A 26,268-nucleotide genomic window follows, 5' to 3' on the forward strand; every position below is an offset into this window, starting at 1 on the left:
AATATACTGTAATTCTCCAATCTCTTAATAAATACTTCAATCAATCAATCGAGTCTTGCAAAGTCATACAACTATTCCACAATCTCCACATTTATGACGGAAGCATTTTAAATTTGCGAGAGGCAACAGTCTGGCCATACGATACCGGTATGCAACTTGCGACCATTATCCGCAATGGCAGTTTCAAGGAGTTGTGACTAGTTGCAAGGAGTTGCAACCTGTGTGGTTTGGGAATACACACTGCTGAGCACTTGTGTACAAATAGTGTAACACATCCGACATGAAACTTGCTGTGTCACCAGCTTCATGTTGTCGAGTGGTGTATTGCTCTTTAATAAAAGAGAAATGAAATGGGCACAGGCGCATCTACTAGCCTACTGGCAATATTTAACATTGGCTTTAATCCCTAAATAACATAGAACTATACATTACAATGATATGTTTTTATGTTTTACTGTCAGTTATGTCAGTTATGTCCTAGTAGCAAGTAAAACAAGTAGGCCTACACGTGACATAATGTAGGCCAGGGCCTACTCCCATTTTTGGAAAAAGAAACAGTAGAGGACTAGAGGTCCATTCGGATGATAGCAAGAAGCAAGCCTATTAAAAACTGATTTTTTTTAAAGTAGCCTAGTCACAATAAACATGATTTCGCTTGCCTAAGTTTTACACCATCTTGACTTTTGACCATAAGCTCTTGATACGGTCAGTTAAATAAATACTAGTAGAAGGTCACTCTCAGACAGTGCAAGCTATAGCCTGCTAGGTGAGTCTGAGTGAGAGCTTCCTGAGTATGACAACCAGTTGATTATTTGTCTATACTTTTTTAGGTAATTTCACCAACTCGACGGCATTTCACAGGTCCAGTCCAGTTCAACTGTCTGGATATGTCGCAAAGCAGTTCGAACTTCCTTCCACGTTGCACAAATATATAGTCAGTCAAGAGGTCATGACCCTTATAGCTCTATGGTCATAACCGGTCTTAACGGTATATGCCTAACCTCTCCTCAGGGACGGATTAACCCACACGAGGGCCCCTGGGCCGGTAATATTTGCAGGGCCACCATAGCGCACGTGCGTGTGACATTTTCGTGTTTTTATCATCTTTTTAACCTAAATTTAAATAAATCAACAGCCAATGAAGGGCCCCTGGAGCCCTTCTCAGCGCGTCAAACCTAGTACATCATGGTCCAATTTCCCCGAAGGGCCCCAGAGAGCAAAGGACCACAGCTGGGCCACGGCCCCACTGGCTAATTTGTCCCTGCCTCGCCTCACCAGGCGTTTATGCCTATGGTCACGACTCATAACAAATAACAATATAATTAAGATAAGTGATTAGCAGCTCAGCTGTATCAGTATGTTTCATCACTTCATTTGCTATTAAAATGAGCTTACCTGCTCCTGCATGCATGAGGCAGTGGGGGGGGGGGGGGGGCGGGGGCGTCAAAGCTGAACTTCCTATCAGTCTAATCAAAATGGGTTAAAGGTTGGCTCGAGAGAGTCGAGACAGACACGACTCCGTCAAATTGAAAGGAAAGGAGGGCGCCGTTTTTCCTAATTTTGTGACGACGGGTTATCAGATTGGCTTGCTTTTGATGGACCAGAGCCGAGAGCTAGTTATTACAGGGCTAGAGGTATGGACCAGCCGCAGGTATCCGTGGTTATCCTAGCCTCGGTCCCACCGTCCCAGGCTTACTTATCTGCGAAGTTAACTGTGGTTATCCTGGCTATCAGCCCGGCCAGCAGCTTGTCCATGCGTGGCACCATGGTAGCGAGGATGCTGCCCCGGCCCCACCCACAGTGAGATGGCAATTTTGTCTGCTGCCTGGCCGGGTTACAATCTGCATGCCATTGGGAACCCATTCGGTGTAAAATAAAAATAACAACAACGTAAGAATTAGAGCAGGCTAGCATAGCCACAGGGCAATTGACTATAGCGCTAAGTAAGCGGGCGGGCCTATGGAACACAGATTGCTTACATGGGTGCTGTGATTCAACAGTGATTGGCAGCAGTGGCACCACATAGCCCAATTGATTCCAGCTCTCTTCTTACTGATTAACTATATCCTATAACTATATCATTGTTTTGTTTTGTTTACTTCTTTATTTTCCAGCGGCAAAGTCATGGGAAAAAGAGGTTTTATATTAACTGCAAAAAACCTGAAAAACGAGTCATGCTTTATGACTAGCCTGGCCTACTACAACTTTGCTCATAAAATTAAAAACAGATCAAATCGCTTATGGCAGATAAATTGCATCACTCAAATGCACTACGTGCCAAACGCCCGAGGATAACCCGATAAAGTCCTCATTTGCATACATAAGTTATTATCATGGTTGCCTGCAGGCTGGGGTAGCCTGATAACTCTTTGCTTTAATTGATTGCTGCTGCCTGCAACCCGTAAATTAATTAATTTAACTTGTTAATTTAACGTCGAGCGTGTGAAAATGGAACCAATTAATGACCCATAAGGGTCCACTCCATTTACAGTACACTCTCAGTTAACACTGAGGATTTTGCTGTGTAAACTTTAAACTGTTCAGAAGAACCCACGGGGTCATGGAGGAGGGAGGGAGGTAAACCGTTGAAGGGTAAAAGAAAAGACCAACCCACTTCATGTTGAGTCCTGCCCCGCACTCACATCACATTCTAATGTCACTTTGGCCTGTGTTGATCGACAGAAGGAGCGTGTGTTCTTCTCTCTGACCGTGGGATAACTGCGAATTCACAACTTTCAACAGGATATTCTCTACTTTTTACAGGTGCGTTTGCTCAGATTCATCTGTGCATCTCTCTCTACTATATGACAACGGTTTGTAATTGGGCTATGTGATAGTAGGCTAGTATATTGGCTGCCGTATCAGTTATATTACTTTAATCTGTGCTATCCATTATTTTGGAGACAAGACTAAATGTACCTAATTACAACTTTTTCCTCGTGTCTACGAATGTGCAAGACTGACATTTCTTCTTTAATACTGAATGGCTACGTGCATTTTTTATAGATTAATTAACTACCGGTAGGCCATTATACTAGGTTCCGTTAATCGCGCTTATAGTTATAAACTGCGTTGGGTTTCTAACTCACTTAACTGATTTAAATAGGCTACAATCACCTCGGGGGGGAAATAACACAAGGACGCATAATTAGAGCGTAATATGCACTCTAATATACGTGCTTGTGTTTTACAATGTTGGTAGCCTGTTATGAAGAATCGTTTCATAATATTTTAATCATCTTGTACTTGTCTAACGTTACCTTTACCCGATCAGCTGTTTGGCATTACAGCCATATACAGGGATGGGATGTTAGTCTATTCACAATATTGTAAATGGGCCTACAGTATGTAGATGGCTAATGGATCGATTGTCTGCTTTTCATTCTTGTTCTGTTCCGTCTTATAGTACCAACATAATAAACTAACATTGGATTTATTTTTATTTTTATTGCATTTTCTAGGTTTTTGGGGGCTGACATTGGCTCTCATTGCCTCCCCTTAGTGGACACATTAGGCATTGAAGAACCGTGATTCAACAACACAAGGAAAAGGACTTTAAAAATCCCAAGATTCCTTGGCTTGGCTTGCCTTTCTCCCTGAGGAATATAATTGTTTCTGTATTTGTTTTTTTAAATGGTTTTTGAATGAGAAATCATGCACCACCTAAGGACTATATGACATTGAAAGAGTGGATGTAAAAAACAAAACAAGACACGGACAGAAGGCAACAACTTCCCATCACAAATAAAAAATAAATAAAACATGGCTACGGAAGCCTCCCATGCCGCATACGCTGCTGTGGCCCCCTCTGCGGTGCCCATCACCCCATCAGGAGGCTACCTGGACCGGATGTTCCGGGCATATCAAAGCAACGATGTCATCATGGAGCATTATAACTTCACAGGCAAACTAAAGGAAAACAAATACAGGGACGGACTCAAACCTGAGGCCATCATCTTCCTGCTGGTCTGCCTGCTCATTGTGCTGGAGAACGCTGTAGTGTTACTGGCTATCTGGAAGAATAAGAAATTCCATCTGCCCATGTACTATTTATTGGGCAACTTGACTCTCTCTGACCTGCTAGCCGGCTTTACTTACATGGTGAATATTATAACATCAGGAGCCAACTCGCTAAAAATGACCCCCGTGCTGTGGTTCCTGAGGGAAGGGGGTGTGTTCATCATGTTAGCTGCCTCTGTCATCAGCCTGCTGGCCATTGCCATAGAGCGTCATGTTACCATGGTACGGATGAAGCCCTACCAAGGGGACAAGCAGGGACGGATGTTTGGTCTGATTGGAGCTAGCTGGGTGCTGTCTGTGTTGCTGGGCGTCTTGCCCGTCCTGGGTTGGAACTGTATGGGCAATCTCGAACAGTGCTCCACCGTCCTCCCCCTCTACGCCAAAAGCTACATCCTTTTCTGCATCACAGTCTTCAGTGCCATCCTGCTCGCCATCGTGGTGCTCTACGTGCGCATCTTTCACATTGTCAAGTCCAACACCCAGCGGCTGGGATCGGGACCGCAGCGCAAAGGCTTGGCCCGCAAGTCTCAGAAGTACATGGCTCTGCTAAAGACGGTCACGATCGTCCTTGGAGTGTTCATCGTGTGTTGGCTGCCCCTTTTCATCCTCTTGCTTCTGGACTTCAGCTGCAAGACCAATGAGTGCAAAGTGCTCTTCAAAGCAGACTACTTCTTAGGCATCGCCATGTTCAATTCTCTCCTCAATCCCATCATCTACACCCTGACCAGCAAGGACATGAGGAAAGCCATCCTCAGACTGCTCTGCAGACACTGTCTACTGACTAAAGATGGACATGTGAAGAAGATAGGAATCCCTTTCCTGGAATGCAGCACCAGTAAGGCTGATGCTGCATCTCACAGACTGGAGGGTCTGGAGACTACAGTCTCTTCCGGAAACTTCACACCATCCACTATTAAATCTTTCTACCCAAGAATGTCTAAGACTTGACTGCAGCTCAGTGACTTAATATACAGAGAGTTGGACCACCTGGTCCTCTAGTCTATAATATAATGTACTATTGAGAACACATAAGGAATGTCACTCAGTTTTGGCATTATTCTCACTCAATTTTGACATATACACAGTTAATACTGTAACATGTGGCACTATATCCTTTCATAGATGGTGAAAGGCTGTGCAACATGGTTCTATGTACTTGGAGTGCAGATGTCAGGACCACACGTGTACCGAACTGGCAATTAATTTTGTCAGTGCTTGGCTTGGTCAACAGAATACAATAAAAAGAACCATGCTGAAGGTTTAACACAAAAACGTAAATGGATGATGAACAGCCAAAGAATCTAACATGAGATTCATCCTTATCTCTTCTCCTCCTGTGGTCAACACATAATAACATGTTGTTAAACTCTTGAGCATCCACACCCAAAAACTGCAGCCAAAGCCATGTAATTTCTGTCATCTGTACTTGGGAGAGCAGGAATTCTGGGTAGAAGTCCCCTCGACCAAGATCAGAGGCTTTGGTGGCTTGGAGATGCACATACCACGTCATATGGAGGCTTGAGGTGGTTGTTCAGAGCTTTGGAGGTCCCTTCAACATATGTAGCACCAGACATGATGGGGAGCAATAAAGCTAATGATGGAGGGTTGTTGACGCCTTCCTGGTTTTATGGACAAGAATGTGGCGATCACATGCCAAAAGTCCACAGCAGATTGTGGACAAAAACAAGATTTCTAAGAGTACTGCTCTTGGGGAAACGTTTAGCTCTTACGCAATTATATTTATGTATAATTCTTCCTGTATAGTGGTAGTGACATTATGATCAGTATATGATTAGTTTCTCCCACAGAGTATGTGCAAAGAAAACCACACAATGCATAGGCTGTGATGTTGAACATTTTCATGCCGATGAACAAAATCAGATTGTACATAAAACATTTCCATTTCTGTCATACTGCCAAACAGTCTCCCTGAGCTTATCAGAGGTATAATCAAAGCTGTATTTAAGTTATGATGCCAATGTTTTATATGTACATTAAAATGACAATAAAGTTATTTTATGTTCTGTGTACCCATGAACTAAATACCTTCTAAATTGCACATTTTCTTTGCCTCTTTCAATAAGTTAATCTTATGAACGGTTATTTTACTAATAAGAAATCAAAACTGTAAAAATAAGACCTCTTTAATCCACTATTAGCTACTATTACAGAATGCATATGTATTTGACCAACTGTTCAAACTGACAATTTTTAACATGGATGAAAGACAAAGAATAACGTCTAAAACCCTGTCTTCGAGGAGGCATGCGACTGGTTAAGATGGATGAATCAGCAGCAATGGGGTACACTATTCAATGCCCTACTTGCAATGATAATGTCATAATGTGTGGATGCTGATGTGAAGTCATCCACACATCGAACTACATGGCGATGCCATTATAGGGTATTGGTTCTCAAACTTTTCAGATTGTGACCCCCCCAAAATAATTAAATGATAAAAAGAGGTTGCGAATCAGCAATGGTTGTGTCAAACCCAAATCCAGTATACATAAAAAAATAAAATACATCCAAAAATTAAACAAGCGGTGGACAAAGTACTCACATATCCATTTCTTTATTGGCACACACCAAAAAGGAACGCTTATGCGTTTCGGCTATGCTCTGATGAAGGCTGCATAGCCGAAACGCATAAGCGGTCCTTTTTGGTGTGTGCCAATAAATAAATGGAAATGTGAGTACTTTGTCCACCGCTTGTTTAATTTTTGGATGTGCTACCTTTTTGGAATTTTTTAATTCCCCCCAAAATAATATTTGAACCGGGGACCTCCACTTGGATTTTTAGGGGTTGAGGATTACATTTAGTTTTACTCTGTTCCAGAGAGTGAAAATAGCTGAATGTCTATATACTGTATAATGTATTTCTTTTCCTTTCTTACATTATTTGACAATTTAGCCAATGTTTGACCAGTTTTTATACTAGTTTGTTGATCACTTTTGATGCAGCAATAATCGTCTTTTTTAGGTATTAAAACATCTTAGTCTGTAAATGGTCACTTTACTGTCATCTGGATTGAGAACCACTGCTAAAGGCACATTCCAGCGACTAAACTTTACATCTGTACAATTTCATTCCAATCTTGAGTGACAATTTGTCTATCCTCATGTTCAACAACGTTAAGGACACATTAATGGATCTGCAGTGACACCTAGTGGCAGAAATTTCAGCACAGTATATTGCAGGAGTTGTTTTTATTTAGTACTACAAAAAGGTAGGAACACTCATGTAGGGCTGCAACTACAGATTCTTAGCGATGATTACTTTTGTGATTACATCAACTAAAATGTTGTAATCGTGACAGCCCTATCTATAACAAAACAGTAAATATACAGAATATACAGGTGAAAACATTTGAACTGTCAAGGAGTAGATGCAACCCAAAGCTCTCCGATGTCTTCTGAACTAAATGGTGGTCTACCACTCGGTGCTTATAAGGGCCCATAGCTGGTTGCTGACTTCACAAGGAGATACCTTAGAGGTATCTATGTTGATGGGAATGGCCAGATCACCATAGTGCACTAAGAAGAAGAGAAACAGAAAGAAATACTGAATACCCATGAAAACATAGTGTAGCTATTAGAATTGAAGAGAAACTGATTGAGGGCAAATACCTCCTTTTAAAATGTTTGGCATGGTTTCGAATTCCCACTTGATCTTGGTTATGTTGTGGTATAGCCTAGCGGTGTGCCTGGTGAAAAAACAACAAATCAGCTAATCAACAACAAAATTACAATTTAATTTAGGTATCTTAGCAGAAACACTTTCATCTAGACTAGGGCAACTTACAAAAGTGCAATATCGGAAGTAATTGGTATGAACCCGTCATTAGCCAACAAACAAAAGGTAAATGGTCCATTAAATAGAAAACAAAGCAAAGAACATCTGTTGCTTAAGGAGTGGAAGGGTTCCATTTTGATCCCAGGTAGGTATGAGCAAAAAAAAACACTGAACCCCTAATAGACTTAACCCCCAAATTAGGTAACCGGAGTCCCTCAGGGCTCAATACTAGTGTATTTTCAGTTTTGTATATGGTAGTGGGGAAGCTTTCCCCCACAATACCGATGCTGAGGTTTAAGTGGCTAATGAACAGGCAGGATGGTATGACTCCACCGTATGTGTAAGTAAATGGCTTGTGCTCATAGACTGTAAAAAATATGGACAAAGCGTTCGCCGGGTCTAACATGGACGTAAAATGAAGCCTGTTATTCCTGCACTGTAAGTCGCCATCTTTCTAGATCCGTTTGGTACCAGCTGGCCATTGGCTGGCTCCGTTTTGGACCAGCTGGCCATTGGCTGCCCAGACAACGAGGCGGGACTTCCCCCCTTCTTCTCCGTTGGTTTTTATTTTGACTCGAGTGGGAGGGGAATCCCGATCATAGACTGTAACGGTAGCCACGCCCCTCAGAACATACGCAATGTTTTTTTTTCTTTATGGTCATTTTTAATTAATGGGACCATAATTTTCCAAAAAGAATATTATGACATTAGAAATGAGACTTTAAACTAGTGACTGGAAGAAGAAAGTATTCATGACCATGTTTATTAAGGTAATACAGTCTAGGTGAAGTTGGGCCAAAATACATGGGCCTCTATGGAGCTATGGGGCTTTTTGGGTCCAGTCCAGCGCCACAACAGGCCATTATATGAACTACCGATTTCAAATGAGGCTTCACGAAATATCTGGCTGACTGCCCCCCTGCTTGTGCTACATAGTACAGTAGTCCAAATACAGCCCATTTACCACTGAATAAGTAACAGGGATTGAGAATGAGATGACTCATATTACAGTTCTTCTGTGTACACCTCGTAATTAGGGCTGTCACAATTACAAATGTAAGTTGAGGATTAATTGTTAATTGTGTTTTTTTGCATTGAACATAATTAGAACATTCCAATTTATTTCTGCTTGCCTTTTAGGTTTCATAATCAAATTGCACAGGGCAGATATGACAAATAACTTAAATATACAAAGAAATTACTTATAATTTGTAATATTTGTCTTTCCAAAATAGCAGAAATAGTTGATCTACAAGCTTACAACACAGTGCTGGTTGACATAGTGCTGCACAATAAATTGGGAAAAATACAGATTTAGAGATCTCGGACCTATGAGATCTCATTTCAAAATTTGAGCAAGAATCGTGCATCGGGCCGTCCAATTCATTACGCTTATGTTTTGCTACAAGAGAGAGATTTTAAGAGACGTTTAAGTCAACCACTTTGATGTTGTCCATTTAAGCCACAGTAGTTGGCTCCATGTGCCACGTTTTGGAATGTAGTAATGTTCAGCAAGTACAGACTAAAGAAAGACAATAAATATTTATAGAACATTTTTTTATCGTGTAAGAATAGTCTCAGAGGCACTTGACGTCAGGCATGTAGCCATGTAAAAATCATGTTCTACTTGCTCAAAGGTCATGCACCCTTGCCCAAAAAGTAAATTGTCCATTATAAAATGATAGGTAAAATATGTAATTACTTGCACAAGCAGAGCGCGCAAGTAATAGTTTCGCCCGGTCCGTATGCACCGTCCCAGCCAACCCGCCACTTTTGATGCGTATGCAAATAAAACAGCAAATTGTGCCTGATTTGCTGGGACCAGATTACATACATGACCATATTTCTTACGTCATCATTGAGAGCTAGTCATACATATACTATATATATGTAATTTGTAAAATAAAATAGCAAATTGTGCCTGATTTGCTGGGACCAGAGTACATGGTGTGTATATGTATAACTAGCTCTCAATGATGACGTAAGAAATATGTGGATTAAAGGACCCAATGCCAGAGTGTAATTGGTCTTCGATTGTGACGTAATGACGATATGTTTTAGTGTTGGGAGGATTAAAGGTAATGTTCCTGTGTATACATGTATGTAACCTGGTCCCAGCAAATCAGGCACAATTTGCTGTTTTATTTGCATACGCATCAAAAGTGGCGGGTTGGCTGGGAACCACAGTATACCGATAATCAACTTACAAATTACATATATATAGTATATGTATGACTAGCTCTCAATGATGACTTAAGAAATATGGTCATGTATGTAATCTGGTCCCAGCAAATCAGGCACAATTTGCTGTTTTATTTGCATACGCATCAAAAGTGTAGCTCTCAATGATGACGTAAGAAATATGGTCATATGTATGTAATCTGGTCCCAGCAAATCAGGCACAATTTGCCGTTTTATTTGCATACGCATCAAAAGTGGCGGGTTGGCTGGGACGGTTTTTGGCGCAAAGTAACCACAGTACACCGCTAATCAACTTACAAATTACATATATATATAGTATATGTATAATTAGCTCTCAATGATGACGTAAGAAATATGTGGATTAAAGGACCCAATGCCAGAGTGTACGGTAATTGCTATAAAAGAAGATATTTCCATTAAAATAATTCAAAATGAAATCAGGATATTAGAAAGAGTAGAACACGTATGCATACATGTAAAAGATAAATATCTATATATCATTCTTATGTACAGATCACCTAAAACAGACCTTTCGAAATTAAACACATTTCTCGAAAACATGGTAAAGTATCTATCATCTCCGACTTCTGCAATTATGATAATAGGAGATTTCAATGAAGACCAATATAGTGAGAAAGGTAGAAGTATAAAGACCTTCATGTCAAGATTAGGCTTTAAACAATTAAATACAAATCCAACTAAAGATTACGGAAGTATTTTAGATCATGTATATTTTAACAAATGTGAAAGTATTATTACAGAAATTGAAGTTAGAGACACATATTACTCTGATCATGATTTAGTATTAATATCACTATAGTCCAAGATTAAATACATTTAAAACAATTGACAATTTACAATAAATAATAAAATAATTATACTGTATACGTGATAACATATTTTAATTCAGTTTATATACCTTTTTTTCCATCACATATCAATGATTTATTTTTCTTTGAAAATCTAGAATATTTCTAAATTGATAAAACTGTATTTCTTATATAGATAGAAACTTGAACCATACTTAATAATACTAGGTGTTTACATGCATAAAGTAGGTAGGTAGCAAATAGTTACACCTAATAATTAGACATATCAAACGTTCCTTCACAGAGATTTCACAGTTTACAGCGGTCGAAAGTACTTGCGCGCTCTGCTTGCGCACTAGTTGGCCTACTAGTGTTCAACAAGCAAGTATGCACTCGACAGAGTGCAGTTCTAGTTGCAGTCTAATTTTCTGAAATCTACATTTCTGCCTTGTCCCGAACTGTAGCGCAATACGTTTGCATCCATTATGTTATCACTGAAGGCAACGGTACAAGTCAGCTGGCCGATGGGAGAAAAAGATGATTATAAATTATAATGGACTCACTGAGCATCTGGGATGATTTCTGTAGTTCCTTCTTCCACCTCCTGCTCCAGCATCTGAATCTCTTGTTCAGAGGATTTCAGCTTTTCTAGCTCCCTCTGCAGGAACCTGGTGGGTGGGCAGGTTAAGAAACATACCCGTTTTTTCCCACCCCATTGGTTAAAAACAAAGGAAAAAGAAGAGCCCTTATTAACCACTTATGCCCCATATACAGTACTTTGTTGTGAGCCTGAGCATTACGTGTTTAACAAGAAAACGCTTTTTGAACAAGCAATTCACTACAATATTCACTACAAAACAAATAAAACCCCAAAGAAAAAACTTTGGAAATCTGGCGAGCGAACCCGGCCATCACCAACGCTTATATCTTTTCTACGTCCAAGCATAGACATGTTAACGCCCCGCCTGCCTCTGATTGGCCTACCGACACTGCCGGCCTTACCAGAGTTTCCTCCGAGGTGGAAGATACATGTATGCTGGATAGTCTTCCGCGAGGTTACTCCGTGGTGGGAAATAAAATAAATAATACAAGTACGATATAATACAAGAGAATGACAGCTTGGCACGCGCGACAGTAACTTTTGTAGACGAGGCAAACTAATATTGTTTATGCCGTTGGCCTGTTTATTTGTATACATGTGTAAACTTGAAACATTATTGTACTGTAAAAAGGTCTCTTTTCCCTTGATCTTTTTTAGTGAGTATTGGTTTACCATAATTAGATTAATTATATCGTACTTGTATTATTTATTTATTTCCCACCACGGAGTAACCTCACGGCAGACTATCCAGCATGTATCTTCGACCTAAAAAAAGAAACCACACACACACACACCAAGTTATCAATCAATCACACTCCACCATGTATAAAGGATACTCAATATCTGAGTCTTTATTTTGGCTCATTTTTGTTAATTTCCTAAGCTGGTCGTCCAAACTCTCAAGCTCCTCCACTTGTTGGGCTCTCTTGTCTTCCATGTCCAGCAGCTTCTGGCCCAGGTTCTGCTCAGACACAGACAGATCTGGATAGAAATGGCACAGAAGGAGATGACATTAAGATCTATACAGAAATGGTACAGATGACCTTAGAGAAAACTAGAAACTCTGCAGCAGTACAGCACAGACCTGTATAATAAAGCCCAACTCTGTAATACTTCCATCCTCAGAGTTATGAGTTGTTATGACAATTCTTTGTCTAATACCTACTAGGCCATTTCATTGTCTCCACCAGCCGAAGGCATGGTGGGAGAGTATGTTTTGCACTCCGTCCGTCCGTCCGTCCGTCCGTCCGTGTGTCCGTGTGTCCGTGTGTCCGTCCGTCCGTGAGCAGCTAATCTCGGCCACCGTTAACCCGGTCGATGCCACATTTTGCACACACACTCCCTGGATGCCAACGATGAACCTCTGCCCCAAACTTTCCAGAACGGCCTGTTATAGCGCCACCAGGAGGCTGCTTTGTGCAAAACAAGTTTTTGCACAGTACACCTACAGAATTTGTCCAAACATCACGCAAATTGGTACACAGTCTCTCTAGAGCCATTCAACGAAACGGGTCTTTCACATTTCTCAGACTCCATCCTGATTGGTTAAGATTGGCTTCCAAAATTCACAGGAGTGCTCAGTTTCAAACAAAATGCTGCAAATCATGAACACATCGCGTCATTTCCGTGAAATTGTGCACCCACATTCCCACTAGGCCGAGGACGAAATGCCACATCAACAATTTCAACTCAGCCTCAAGGTGGCGCTATAACTGGCCCAAAAGTGTTTTTACCTCTAACTGCACGGATCTGTGGATAACTTTGTATGCCAACTCCCTAGAGGCCAAGGAAAAACCTTTGCCTGGAAATTTTCCCATCTGCTCTTTATAGCGCCACCAGGAGGCCGGCATATGTAAAACACATTTTCTATTATTACTCCTTCACATTTTATCCTAATTTCACGCAAATCGGTACACATGATCTCCATAGTCATGTGATCAAGACAGGTTTGTTTGATTTCTCATATTCCATCCTGATTGGCCACGATTGGCTCCTACAGTTTTCAGGAGTAGCCCGCTTTGTACAAATCGCCACAACTCCTCAACGCAGCGTCCGATTGCAATGACATTGTGCACCCACATTCCCACTAGGCCGAGGACGAAATGCCACATGAACAATTTCAACTCAGCCTCAAGGTGGCGCTATAACTAGCCGAAAAGTGTTTCACCTCTAACTGCACGGATCTGTGGATAAGTTTGTATGCCAACTCCCTAGAGGCCAAGGACAAACCTTTGCCTGGAATTTTTCACATCTGCTCTTTATAGCGCCACCAGGAGGCCCACATATGTAAAACACATTTTCTATTATTACTCCTTCAGATTTTATCCAAATTTCACGCAAATCGGTACACATGATCTCCATAGTCATGTGATCAAGACAGGTTTGTTTGATTTCTCATATTACATCCTGATTGGCCACGATTGGCTCCTACAGTTTTCAGGAATAGCCCGCTTTGTACAAATCGCCACAACTCCTCAACGCAGCGTCCGATTGCGAACTGTGCACGCATATTCCCACTAGGCTGAGGAAGAAATGCCACTTGACAGTTTTCAACAGCCTGATGGTGGCGCTACAACAAGCCAAGTCGCGTCATGCACTCGCACACACACACACACACGCCAGGGAGCAGGGCTAACTAGACCCCCCACTGGTCAAAATCTGTGCTTGAACAACCTTTGGCAATTCTCATTTTAAATCTATACATTTACACTTAATACAATATTTGTTTTGATTGCCCTGGTGGAGACCTGTGCCGATTGGCACTTTATCTAGTTCATGTATGTAATTTTACACACCATTTCCATACATGCATCAAAGTCATACGATTTGTCACACACGTTACCGCAGTGAAATTTGTTGATTCTAATCAATTACTTTTGTGATTGATTGATTTATTTATTACCTGTTTGCAAAGAGTACAATGTGGTACAATGATGCTAAAAGGATAACATAAAAAGTAATGAGGGCATGATTCTATTATGGTCCTATGTATTAATCGAGAGGCGCATAAAAAAGAAATGTATAACCACTTTAACCACATTTTATACTCTTTTGTCCAAGCCCAAAAGAAAAACAGGAATAAATTATGAATCCATTTAATATTGGTTCGTTCCTACTTGCCATTTAACATCTGTTTAACACACTCCTTCATTTCCATGTCCTGTTCAATTTTCTCCTTAACTGCAGCAGTCACAGGCTCCCGGTCTTTTGCAACATCGCTTATCAAGTCAATCAAGTCGTTTCCCGTCTCCACCAGGTCTTGGTGATCAGCCATGTTTGGTGACAGCTGCAGAGGGGAGAAAATTAAATGTTATTGAGCGGTTTGCATTGCAATCCAGCTGAGAAAAACCTTTATCATATGTATATTAATTAAACAACATATCTCTCTCACACACACACATTTTACAAGAAATGTCTTGAACACAAACAACAGTGGATGCGCAAACTTGAAACAACTCTACAACAAGTGCTTCAGGATACAGATCACGGGTACAGAAAGCATCGCCTTCTCCATATATGGCGACTGCCAATTATTGCAGACACTGAACAGAATTTTGCCGATGCCTTAGCTCTCGGCTTGGGCATGATGAAACATATGAATTTATGTCCTTAGCTAATAGGTCAACAATTCTGTCGTTCCTAGCAATGTACATTCCATTATATACATAGCAGCCATTAAGAATAAGAATATGTGACAGTGTTTCTGTAACTGGAGTGTGGTCATGGTGCAGAGTAGACAATGAGGAGGAAACGTGTTATACCACAGAGAGAGATTGAGTCTGGTTGGAAGGACCTGTAATCTGGCTTTGACTGTAAAGGTGACTATATCCTCATCAACTGCATAATTCTTGAATATTGTATGAGATACGGTGTGGTCTGCATCGGGAAGGAAAGCTAGCTTCCCCTGTAATTTTAAACCAGTCCAGTGTTGTTTTTGCTGTTGTAACATTGTAAGGTAACACACACACACACACACACACACACACACACACACACACACACACACACACACACACACACACACACACACACACACACACACACACACACACACACACACACACACACACACACACACACACACACACACACACACACACACACACACACACACACACACACGAGGGCGTGTCACGACAAACCAAGCAAATAAAACATGCGGTTACATTTGAAAATAAAAATTATATGAAATCGCAGCTAATTTTTTTTAATGATGTTTATGATGTTTACGTTTTAACGTTTACGTGGATGGTATCACACAGTAACGTCTTCGTCATACCGGCCAGAAAAATGCTATATCTTCGTGGTACTGTTCTTACATACAACTGTCAAAGCATTTAAACAGGTCGATGTGTACAAAGAAACACATTTCTTCCGGAATATACAGCGCAACAATGTAAAATACATACCACAATATTTATTTCTTTTCCGCGATTCAAAACTTCCCCCTGAGCCCTCCTTTCAGCGCGCGTCAACGTCACATCCGGGATGGATGGAACTTTCTTCTTCTTTTTTACTTTCCAGCAGTGTAGACGCCGCCAGGCATATATTATTACTGCCCTCCACAGGTCGGAAGTATAACTAATTTTATTTCCTCAATGTACTGCAAATTATTTAGAGTGCCCATCCAAATGTAGCTTGGCTAATAATAAGCAAGACTAATATCACACTGTCATTTTTTTTGCCAACGGCTGATTCGGGCAGATTCTGCTAATCCAAATGATCCCCCTGGCCCCTATTGACATTTCTGTTCTATTTACAAGCTCAGAGATCCACCCCCCCCCCCCTGTTGCCGTGGTAACCGCAGCGAGACCCCCGGCCCCATGCTCTATGAGCGCGACATTTGAAAAGTAACCGGAAGTAGCCGTTCAACCTTCATTCTGATATTCTTCACCGAGTAACAGAGTCGCTCCAACGGAGTTCTCTTGCCTGAGATCATCTATCAACGTTAACACAACTACACCATTACAACTTAAAAGTAACAACCAACCTGCAGATCAACAATACAACATCATACAGCCTTGTTTCTAAACCCAACCCAGAGAAGAGTACTAGTAGCAGCAGTCAGTTAGCAGCACTAGCAGCCAACCGCCACCATGGGTCACCGTTTTTTCGTCCATAGGACCGTAGGCGACTACAGTGACATACGCAGGAGGGCGAGACCCCCAGCCCGCAGAAGGCGAGTGAGTCCAACCGCCAACGTGGAAGCCCCACCGCTGCAACAATCCGTTGTTGAGGTTGATGTCCGTTTCAAGGAGGACACTTCTTGCCTGGATCCTCCAGGCATCGACGGAAACATCTCTCCTCTGAGCAGGAGCAGTGGCTGGCTGGTCTTTTTACTTTTGTTTTTGGAGCTTTGCTACACATCGAACAACCACGATCGAACCGGCGGAAGGATGTCCTGATTGTAAGAGCCAAGAGGCCGCCACCAGGCCTGAGGCCTCCCTGCTGGAACCTTTACTTTCAGAATGAATGAACTGCATGTAAATAGTTTTACATACCGGGTATGTACTGTATATGACTATATGTTACTATCATGTTTAGGATGTATTGTTAACGTATTTATCTGTTTAATGTGAGAGGACCTCAACGGACTTTTGTGTAATCCTCGATTTATTTAAAAATGTTGCTTTTCTAAATCAAATCTGTTCCCAATCCATGTGGCAGCCAACGGCTACAAGGCAAGCAAGTAAGCAACCCAGAACCCACTAGCCCCATATGGGACCTCAGTCAGCGAAGGGACTGAGGTCCCATTTGGGGCTACCCACTAGTGGTGCTAGTGGTTAAGTGCCTGGCCTAAACTGTTAAATCATAAATGTAGGCTACTGCAAATTATTGTCAGAGGTTATTGTTTTACTGTAAAACAATGACCCCTCAGACAATAATCTGTAGGCATACTGTAGGCTTGTAAATATTGTTATAGTGTGTGTGTGTGTGTGTGTGTGTGTGTGTGTGTGTGTGTGTGTGTGTGTGTGTGTGTGTGTGTGTGTGTGTGTGTGTGTGTGTGTGTGTGTGTGTGTGTGTGTGTGTGTTATATTGACTTATCTCTAATCGTTTTCTAATCGAAGTTTTGTAACTTCAATACAATATTTTTGTAAATATCAATAAATCAAAAGTTCTGAATTCTGAAAACTCTTTGCAATGTTTATTTATTTTTTAGAAAAAGGGATTAAACATTATTGTATTAAGCATTGAAGATGGAGTGTAATTGGGGTCAGAGATAAATGTTCGTCTGCATCATACAGACACTGCCATACATATCAAACATAACTTACATGAAAAGAATATCCCTGAAATGTCTAACCACTCTAAACCAAGGGTTCCCAGTTGATTAGCTTAATGTGCAACATTGTTTTTTAATTCAACAGTGTGTATATATTAAACTTGTAACTTATGTGAAGATAACATACCGTATATATGGTATGTTATCTTCACATTAAAGTTAAAATTTGAATAACTTAAGGCAGCCCTTAATACCAAATTGTCACGTTGATTGTTAGAAAGTCAACGTGTTCCTGGCAGCAGTAATAACACTCAATCCAGGCATTTCACAAAATCAAATTCTTTAATCTTTGAGAAAACGGATACAAAGAAAATAAAACATTAAGGGTATATTCAGTGATTTCACTTAATTCAAATATCACTTATTTCTTTGTTTTGTTGTGATAATCCTCTCTACTATAGAGTGTGCTGACCATATAAGGAGTTCCTCCCTGTCCCCAGTTAACCCCTGGGGGTCAAAAAACCTTAGGTTTCGTTTTTGGCTCTCTATCCTGATTGGATGAAAGGCTTAGGTGCCAGCCAAAAACAAAACCTAAGGTTTTTTGAGTGAAATCACTGAATATACCTTTAAATTAAATAAAATGGCATCTTTCGAGAAATGGTTTCTTTGTCCTAAAGGAAAATGAAATCAAATGCGAAGATGGATAAAAGCATAAGACCCCATTTCTTATTCACAGGAGGGTAGTGCAATAAACAGTTACAAGTAGAAAACTGAGATTTATAAACGCATCAGCGGGTTAGTTAGTTGACTACAAAAACTGCTCTGCATATAATGGAGAAACATTGATTTCCAATTTTTTGTACTTTAATCCACAAAGGCAAATATTGTACTTTTACTCCACTACCTTTATTTGAAAATGTAGTTACTAGTTACTTAAATTTTCTCTTACAATTTACAAAACACATTAACCACTTCAGCCCTATTATACATTTCGAAAATTTGAAAACAGCCGCAGATCTACAAGCTTGCATTTTCAAAATATGTTTTATACATTTGAAATGAGACATTCTGCATAATGAGTACTTACTTATATGGACCCTATAAATCAAAATGTGTGTCTCTGGTCTGGCCCATGGAGTAATCATCATTGGATCAATAAAAATATTTTTTCCCCTCATTTTCTGAATGACCAAACATTGCTACTGATGATGTCACAAGCAGGCAGTGTGTTGTGCACAGGAACAGAGTATTGACAGGTTGAACTGACCATTTTATCATGAACATATAGTGAGGACCAACTATATGAAGTCGTCCTTTAAAATTGTTTAAACATATTTTAGCACTTCAATTATAGTAACATACATAAATTGCATAAATGTATTCCACATTTCTCTTATCTTAATCTAAAATGACATGCCCAAAGTGGTTAATGTAGTCATACATCTGTACCTGGTTCCTTGGTACTGATACAAAAAAATAAACCCCCAAAACAGATAGGCAGACAGTCTGCCACCCGCGATGGGATTCCAAAACTACAAAAGGATAAATTGTCAGTAGTCAATGAATGACGTGTGAGGTTAAACTCCAATCCGAGTCTCAGAGTGACTCTGTCCATCAGTCCGTTCGTCCATCTGTCTCTCAAAGTGAACCGTTACTTGACAAAAACCAAACTAATGGACCATCTATATATATATATATCTCTCAAGGCAGTCGGAGGAGCATGTGTTCTGATGGCATAGTGTTTTTTCCAGAATAAAGTTGTTTGATGTCTGACAAAAAGAAAAAAAGACCAGCCGCTGCAACAACCTGTTGTTCAGGTTGATCTCCCTATCAAGGACACTCCTGGCCTGGGACGTGGCTCAGCGGTCCAGGCAGGGTTCCACGGGTTCGACTCCCGATCCCGACGGCCTTTGCTGCATGTCACTCCCCCATTTCCTGTCGGCCTACTGTCTGTCCCTCTATAAAAAATATAAAATAAAGGCGAAAGCCACAAAAACAAACATTTATGGAGGACTTGCATTGATCCTCCAGGCATCGGAAACATCCCTCCTCTGTGCAGGAGCAGTCGCTGGCTGTTTCTTTTAAACTTTTGTGTGTTTTTGGAGGCTTTGCACGATAAAGTGAACTTTTACTTGACAAAAACCAAACTAATGGACCATCTATATCCTATATAATTTAATGTGAGAGACAAAGCATGAATTACTTTGTGAAAAGAAGCAGCTAGTGACTCCATGTGGTTGGTTGGCAGTGCCAGCGAAAGGGACAATACAAACTAGCGGTTAATTGGCATATTAATGATTAAATTGGGAGAAATGGAAAACTTTGGCAATTACAAAAAGCTGCCAACGCAGCTTTAAACTGCATTAAATAACTATCATACTTTGCTTTTCTTCTTCTCCATTTTCTCCTGGATCTTTCGTTTCTGCTTTTGAAGCTGTCTGAACAGCAGTCTCTTTGGGTTCAGTCCAAAGGCTTTGAGTCTTTGTCCACTGAACTCACGGCCGCCCATCTTCACTCGTATGGGTCTCGATATGAGGTGGCGACCCGGCTGCCTGTGTTTCTTGTTGGGTAGTTTTAACCCCCCAGTTCTGCTGTCATCCTCTGCTCGATCTGCCGATTTCTCATTGGTAGTGAGCGATTCAGAGTTCTCTTCAGACTTCATCTTCTTCTTGGGCATTAAGAAATCATCATCGTCGTCGTTTGCATCCAGAAGCTCAACGTCAGCTTTGCCCAAAGTTCCTTCTGCAGAGCTGCCACCGGAGATGGCCAGACTGGTCCCTGGTTCCCCATCCACCTCTGCTCCGCTGCCTTGCTTCTCAGCACTCTGTCTGTTCCTGCCCACCTTGGACGTGCCCTCAGTCTCCTCCTCGTCCTTCCTACAAAAAAACCCAGCCAGAGACGTTTTTGGTCAAATTAATTTCCATAGTGTATGGCTGCATACAATAAAGGCAATGTCATATCAGTACTCACTCAGTATAGAGGGAAGTCAGAATTTGCCTCTTTTTCTTTTCGTTCTTTCCCCTCATTTCATAGTTCTTCAGCTCATGCAATTCTTCCCTGTCAGACCTAGGACAATATACGGGTGAAATGATTAATCAAATAAACGTTCAGCAATCCATTGGGTTAGTGCATCAAGCCCTAGTTGAGAGTAAAGACATTCACTGTGGGCAGCAGCACAGCTGGACGATTTCTAAATATACCAAAAGAGTTAAGACATGCTCTACATTGATATTGAGTGTCAAAGGGTGCTTTGCAGTATTTTTTTCCTCTGCTTCCAGTCGGATAAAAATACCAAAAGACTTGACTATAGTCTTGATTTCTTATCTTCGTCTGTGAAAATGTTGGACCATCAGACAGAGTAGTTTACATATTGCTACAGGGCCACAAGCTAAAATATAACAAGATTGCAATCAAGTGAGTGGCTTGTCATTATCAATCTATAAGTTTTCATGTGAAGGGTAGCATCTGTACCTGTACATGCACGTCTTCTTCAGAGAACACCAACGGTTCAGCTCCTTCTCATCAGCTTTCATGACCTTTGGAGGGAAACCGAGTCTTCCATGAATCTACTGAGTTACCAACAGCAACATTAAATATTGAATAGATCATGGTTCTCAAAACATTTTAATGTCTGAACACACCAAACTTAGTGCATTTGGCCACGGACCACCATTTTAAAAGTTGTTGTGGCAGGGACCTCCATAAGAGAATATTTGTCAAAAATAGCAGATCTACACGCTCACAAGCACTGCATCACAACACATTGTGAGCTATAGATCGGCTATTTTTGAAAGGCCAAAACAGGGCATAAGTGCTGTTCCTCATTTTGCTGAGGCCCTGAAGGACCCCTGGCAGTCCAGGACCCCATTTTGAGAACCAGTGGAATAAGAGCATAAACCATTCATACAGGGATGTATAAATTGCCTAAAATACAACTGTTGTGTAGCTTATAAAAAGGTAAATTGGCTGTAAACTCACATGGGAAGAATCTTAAAAGACCTTCATAAATGTGTCTGGCATTCGTTTATTCTTTCCATGCATCAGACAAATTCATAAAGTGTGCCTTGTATTTTTTTCAGGTTAGTTATAATAACCTACACTGATTTGATTCAATGCATCTTCACAATGCTGTGCAATCACACATCTATGTTTTTTTGGCACACGCCAGCACCACAAAAAGTATCTTTGATTTCACAATTGCCGTTTGTCCTTGTCTGCTCAGAGAGAAGATTAAAGTGAGATCATTCCCTGGTCAGAGCTATCCCCGTAGGGCAGCAATACCAGATCACACATGTAGACTCATCAGTGCAGGACTAGGGAACCACAACATTGGTAAATTAAATGAATACATCTACACTCCCATCAAATGTTCAAAAGAGTTCTTCTAAAATGGCCCATTTATCTAAAGCCAAAATATATTATTTATTAGAGTATAAACCTGATAAGATAACTCAGATTTTATGACACAAGGTGACATTAATTTCATACCTCGTCTGTGGTCAGGCCAAAGTCGTTTGCCAAAACCTGCCTGTAGCGGAAACGGCAGGGGATGTCATCAATGATGTCTTCATAGTCCAGCTTGTAATACTCATCCAGGTACTGCTCAAAACTCTTCTCCTCTGAAAGGAATGCATAATATGAATCTAACATTTACAACAATGCGCATCTCGGGTTGGCTTGTTGAATATAAAATGTATAAATATATATTATTAAAATTATACTTCATGGAATCTGTCTAATCCGCTTTTTCTCCTCAGTGGGTTGAATCAACATGCACTGACATGCACTGGGCATTGACCATTGGCATATGAGTGGGTGAAAATGGTGGGTACAGGCTAGCGTTTCGATAACTTTGTTTCCATTTTCCATTAAAATAAACTAAAATTCTAATTATAGCTAAATACAAATAACACATACAATTAGGGACATGAATGTGACAGGGACTCATTGACACTTACGAGGATCAAATGCAGGCTTTTCTTTAGTGATGACCTCAGCAAAGTGAGACTTCTTTCTCTTCTTTCCCATCTGCGGGGCAGCCTCTTTCTTCTTCATCTGCCTCTCCTTCTTTTTCGACTTCTTGGAGGCAGTGTGTTGACTGGGGTCATAGTCTGCATCCATCTGTTTTCAACAGATTCAGATTATGAGCATCTCACACACAACCAGCACCAGCAAAAAAGGCTGTTCTGTCCAAACATGAGAACCTCGAACCAAGGTGACTCACATTGAAATCTGCATCCTCACAGTTTGGATCTTGAGCTTCATATTCTTCTTCCTCCCCACCACAGTCTTCCTTTTCTCCCTCGCCCGTCCACGTGTCCCAGTTCCAGTGTTCTGTAACACACACACACACACACACACACACACACACACACACACACACACACACACACACACACACACACAATGTTTACATCTTGATAGAATGCCTGTCCAGAGAGACCAATACATTACAAGACAAGTAGTGTCAGGCACAAGTCTCACCCTGCTTTAACCACTTAAGCTCTATTTTATACTTTTTTGAAACAGTGAATAGCAAGCTCACAGGTCTGATTCTCTTGTAGAAACATTTCCCTTTTCATGACCTGTGATCCAATTGCCATGGAAATTGGCCAAATTAGCCTTGTGCCACCAGGCTTTCCCCAGTAACTGTGGAAAATCTGGTTTCTATTACACATTAGCCATGCTGATCCGGGCTAGAGCTCGCCTACTGTATCTGGTCATTTGCACGCACATATTGCACCGCAAAGCGAATTTATTCCAGACTAGACCCAATTGCTCCCAAAAGCAACCTAGTAGTCTAAAAAAGGTTTCATGTCATTCAGTGCAACCATTTCCCTATACTGTATTAGAGTAACCATCCAACAGACAAACACCTTCAATTTCGTCGTCATCAAACTGGGGCTTTTCTCCTTCTTCATCACCATAATATTCATCGCCAAACATTTTCTGTAGAAAGATAAAAGGAACAAAATGACTCAACTAACAATGATTGTAATACAGACTAATTTGTCATATGACTTCTGTGCATGGCTGTATAGACGAATCCACGGAGCCGTGCCATGTGGGCCAGCTGTATGCAATCAATGATGCAGTGTCAAGCTGAGCTTAATGTGGGGCGCCCACTGGCCAAGTGGTCCAGGCGCATGCCACATATAGGCTCTGGCCTGACAGCGCGTCATGTGTTCGAGTCCCGTTCATGACAACCTTTGCTGCATGTTACTCCCCTTCTCTAACTCCCACTTTCCTGTCTGTCTTCAATAATAACTATCCATAAAGGCAAAAAGCCAAAAAACTAATCTCCGCAGCTATGATTGCGCCCAGGGCCGCCTGTGCGGATTTGTCTATATGCACTGTTAGTGGAGGGAAGGTGGTCAACAAATTTCCAGGGATGGATTATTGGAAGGAATACTGTACACATCAGTGTGGAGAATTGAACTGTGTACGTGATCCAAGACTAACACTCATTACATTTTATCTTTCAAACTATGCAATTAATTTACGAACTTGAAAAATAAGTTAATAAAGTACAAAAAACGGAAAATGCTCATCTCAATTTATATGAACTCAGACAGACGTCAGGAAATTGCTTGTTATGTTTTAACTGCTGAGTAAACATATTTTCATTTTACAATTAAATAATATTATCCATATTATGGAACAAAAGACAGTTTACGTTCATTTTGGTGACATAGTACATATTAGAAACGTTTGCAAACATATTGGTCAATTCTATAGATTTATCTGTGGATCGATTCGGCAGCTATTTGATCAAAGGTTATCAGCAGTGTTTTCACCTGCATGAGCTGGTCGTGGTGCTGGGGGTCAAAGTCTCCCTCCAGGTCTTCCTGGTTGAAGGCCAGCTGTTCGTTCCCCGACAGCTCCTTCAGCCTCTGCAGCTTCTCCATGATCTCACTGCGCTTCAGGTTCTTCAGCTGCTTCAGCTGTTCCTGCTTCAGCTCTTTCTCCTGAAAAATGAGGAAATGCAGCAGCAGTTCAAGGAGTAGTTCAGCCAAAACAATGACTTTGTTTTCTATCAATTACAGACACCACGAAGCCTTGAATTCATGGAGATCGTTTCGTTTTTGTCTAAGCCAATAATTTGTAAGTAATTTTTCAGGTGAACTACCGGTAGTCCTTTAAAAGCAGTTTATAATTATCATTTTCCCAAAAATATTTATTTTCAGTCTTACGCGTCTTCATTTGCAGGATAAAAAATAATGAACAATACAAAAGTTATTTCTATCCAGTGTTGCATTATAAATCATACCAATAAGAATCCGAAAACCTCAAATGAATTGAATGAAAACTGCATTATATGACATCCCAACGCTACATCCACTAAATCAGGGGGGTAAAGCAATTATTAGAGATGCAGAAAACCACTGGCCGACAGATCACAGTTGACCATTATCACAATGTAACAATGACAATTGTGGCCCAGGCGGTGGCGTAACCGTCTGGGCACCCGACTGGTAATCCAGTCGCAGTGTGCCGCGGGTTCGACTCCCGAGCCCGACACGGCCTTTACTGCATGTCTTCCCCCCATCTCTCTCCCGTTTCCTGTCAGCCTACTGTCTGTCCCTTCAAAAAACCAATAAAAGGCGTAAGCCGCAAAAAAAAACAATGACAATTGTTACATTGTGACATAGTTTTTTGTGTGTCGGCCCAATGATCAGAGCAATGGTGAATGGCCCAATATGGACGGAGACAGATACTCAGACCCACCTTTATCTTCCTCTCATTCACTTCGTCCCGTTTCTTTTTCCTCCTGTCGTCTTTGGAGCGGACGGAGGTGGCAATGTTGCGTGGATAGGTTTTGATCTGGAGGGCGTCTGGCTCCTCAAAACGGAAGTTGTAGCTTCTCTCAAAGTCGTCCTGCCGCCGAAGGAATGTCTCCCCTTCCTCCTCAGAGTCGTCCACATCATCCACCACTTCATCATAGGTAGGGATCCTTCAAACGCAACCAGGAATAGTTACAGTACAGTCAAAAGGGAAGAATGGAAAAATGTAACAGCAAAATTTAAAACTAATTAGAACAAAGCTAAAGTTGGCTAAATCAAACAGATTACTTTACTGTAGTATTGTTTTACTCATTGCTCACTTGATCATAATATGCCATTTTGGAAATGGTGACAGGTCTGTATTGTGTATAACATAAATGGCAAATAACAGAAAGAAGGAATCAAAACACTCCCCTCTGGTGGTGTAAAAGTCAACATGTAGATGGGCTGTCAACTGACCTGTCATCATCATCTTCATCGTCCAGGTAGGTTTTGTTGAGGACAAAGTCTCTGAGGAAGCGCTCCTTGGAGTCCAACTCTGGGTCATTCCAGTAGTCCCTCAGGTACTTCTGTATCAATGCACACACATCGCTGATCAGTTTGCCATCACCAAATTCAATACTGTTCAGTCATTTACTATTTAAATCAATCTTACAATGTGATGAAATGTGAAGCTTTGTTTTCATTTCACAATGAAAAATAATTTAAATAAAATAGTTAACAGAAAAAATAGCAAGAAGAAATAAAAGGAAAATAATAAAATAAATAAATCTAAGCATATCCGAAAAGGAGTGAGAAGAAGTAAAAACTTATAAACTCCCACCCCTCTTTAA

At 40.9% G+C, this 26,268-nt stretch overlaps 3 protein-coding genes across 4 annotated transcripts in view; 1 reads left to right on the forward strand and 2 right to left on the reverse strand.

The window, feature by feature from the left end:
- kri1 (KRI1 homolog) overlaps nucleotides 1-26,268 on the reverse strand; it is a 190,285-nt gene that overhangs the window by 156,594 nt on the left and 7,423 nt on the right. Inside the window, exons 9-18 of one of the 2 annotated variants that reach the window (XR_014570111.1) lie at nucleotides 25,895-26,004; nucleotides 25,380-25,605; nucleotides 24,449-24,619; nucleotides 23,528-23,600; nucleotides 22,876-22,985; nucleotides 22,610-22,772; nucleotides 22,140-22,270; nucleotides 21,123-21,187; nucleotides 20,622-20,717; nucleotides 18,461-20,527 (exon numbers count right to left, since the gene is read on the reverse strand). Coding sequence is in view for 1 of the 2 variants with exons in the window: in XM_083779389.1 (XP_083635515.1) it covers nucleotides 20,026-20,527; nucleotides 20,622-20,717; nucleotides 21,123-21,187; nucleotides 22,140-22,270; nucleotides 22,610-22,772; nucleotides 22,876-22,985; nucleotides 23,528-23,600; nucleotides 24,449-24,619; nucleotides 25,380-25,605; nucleotides 25,895-26,004 (1,647 nt within the window). In the remaining variant the exon portion in view is untranslated. Of the gene's footprint in view, nucleotides 1-18,283; nucleotides 20,528-20,621; nucleotides 20,718-21,122; nucleotides 21,188-22,139; nucleotides 22,271-22,609; nucleotides 22,773-22,875; nucleotides 22,986-23,527; nucleotides 23,601-24,448; nucleotides 24,620-25,379; nucleotides 25,606-25,894; nucleotides 26,005-26,268 lie in introns of those variants that run through there. The other variant, XM_083779389.1, reaches the window with a different exon arrangement.
- Nucleotides 2,654-6,050, forward strand: s1pr5a (sphingosine-1-phosphate receptor 5a). Its single transcript, XM_083780773.1, has 2 exons — nucleotides 2,654-2,763; nucleotides 3,462-6,050. Exon 2 carries the CDS (start codon nucleotides 3,763-3,765, stop codon nucleotides 4,966-4,968), a length of 1,206 nt encoding a protein of 401 aa, XP_083636899.1. The 5' UTR covers nucleotides 2,654-2,763; nucleotides 3,462-3,762; the 3' UTR covers nucleotides 4,969-6,050.
- On the reverse strand, nucleotides 6,679-15,908 carry spc24 (SPC24 component of NDC80 kinetochore complex). The gene is made up of 6 exons (XM_083779741.1): nucleotides 15,838-15,908; nucleotides 14,549-14,714; nucleotides 12,265-12,409; nucleotides 11,391-11,495; nucleotides 7,651-7,727; nucleotides 6,679-7,557 (listed from the first exon to the last, which is right to left on the reverse strand). Exons 2-6 carry the CDS (start codon nucleotides 14,700-14,702, stop codon nucleotides 7,454-7,456), a joined length of 585 nt encoding a protein of 194 aa, XP_083635867.1. The 5' UTR covers nucleotides 14,703-14,714; nucleotides 15,838-15,908; the 3' UTR covers nucleotides 6,679-7,453.

The sequence above is a fragment of the Protomyctophum parallelum genome, assembly GCF_964188405.1.
Source record: "Protomyctophum parallelum genome assembly, chromosome: 13".
Lineage (NCBI taxonomy): Eukaryota > Metazoa > Chordata > Actinopteri > Myctophiformes > Myctophidae > Protomyctophum > Protomyctophum parallelum.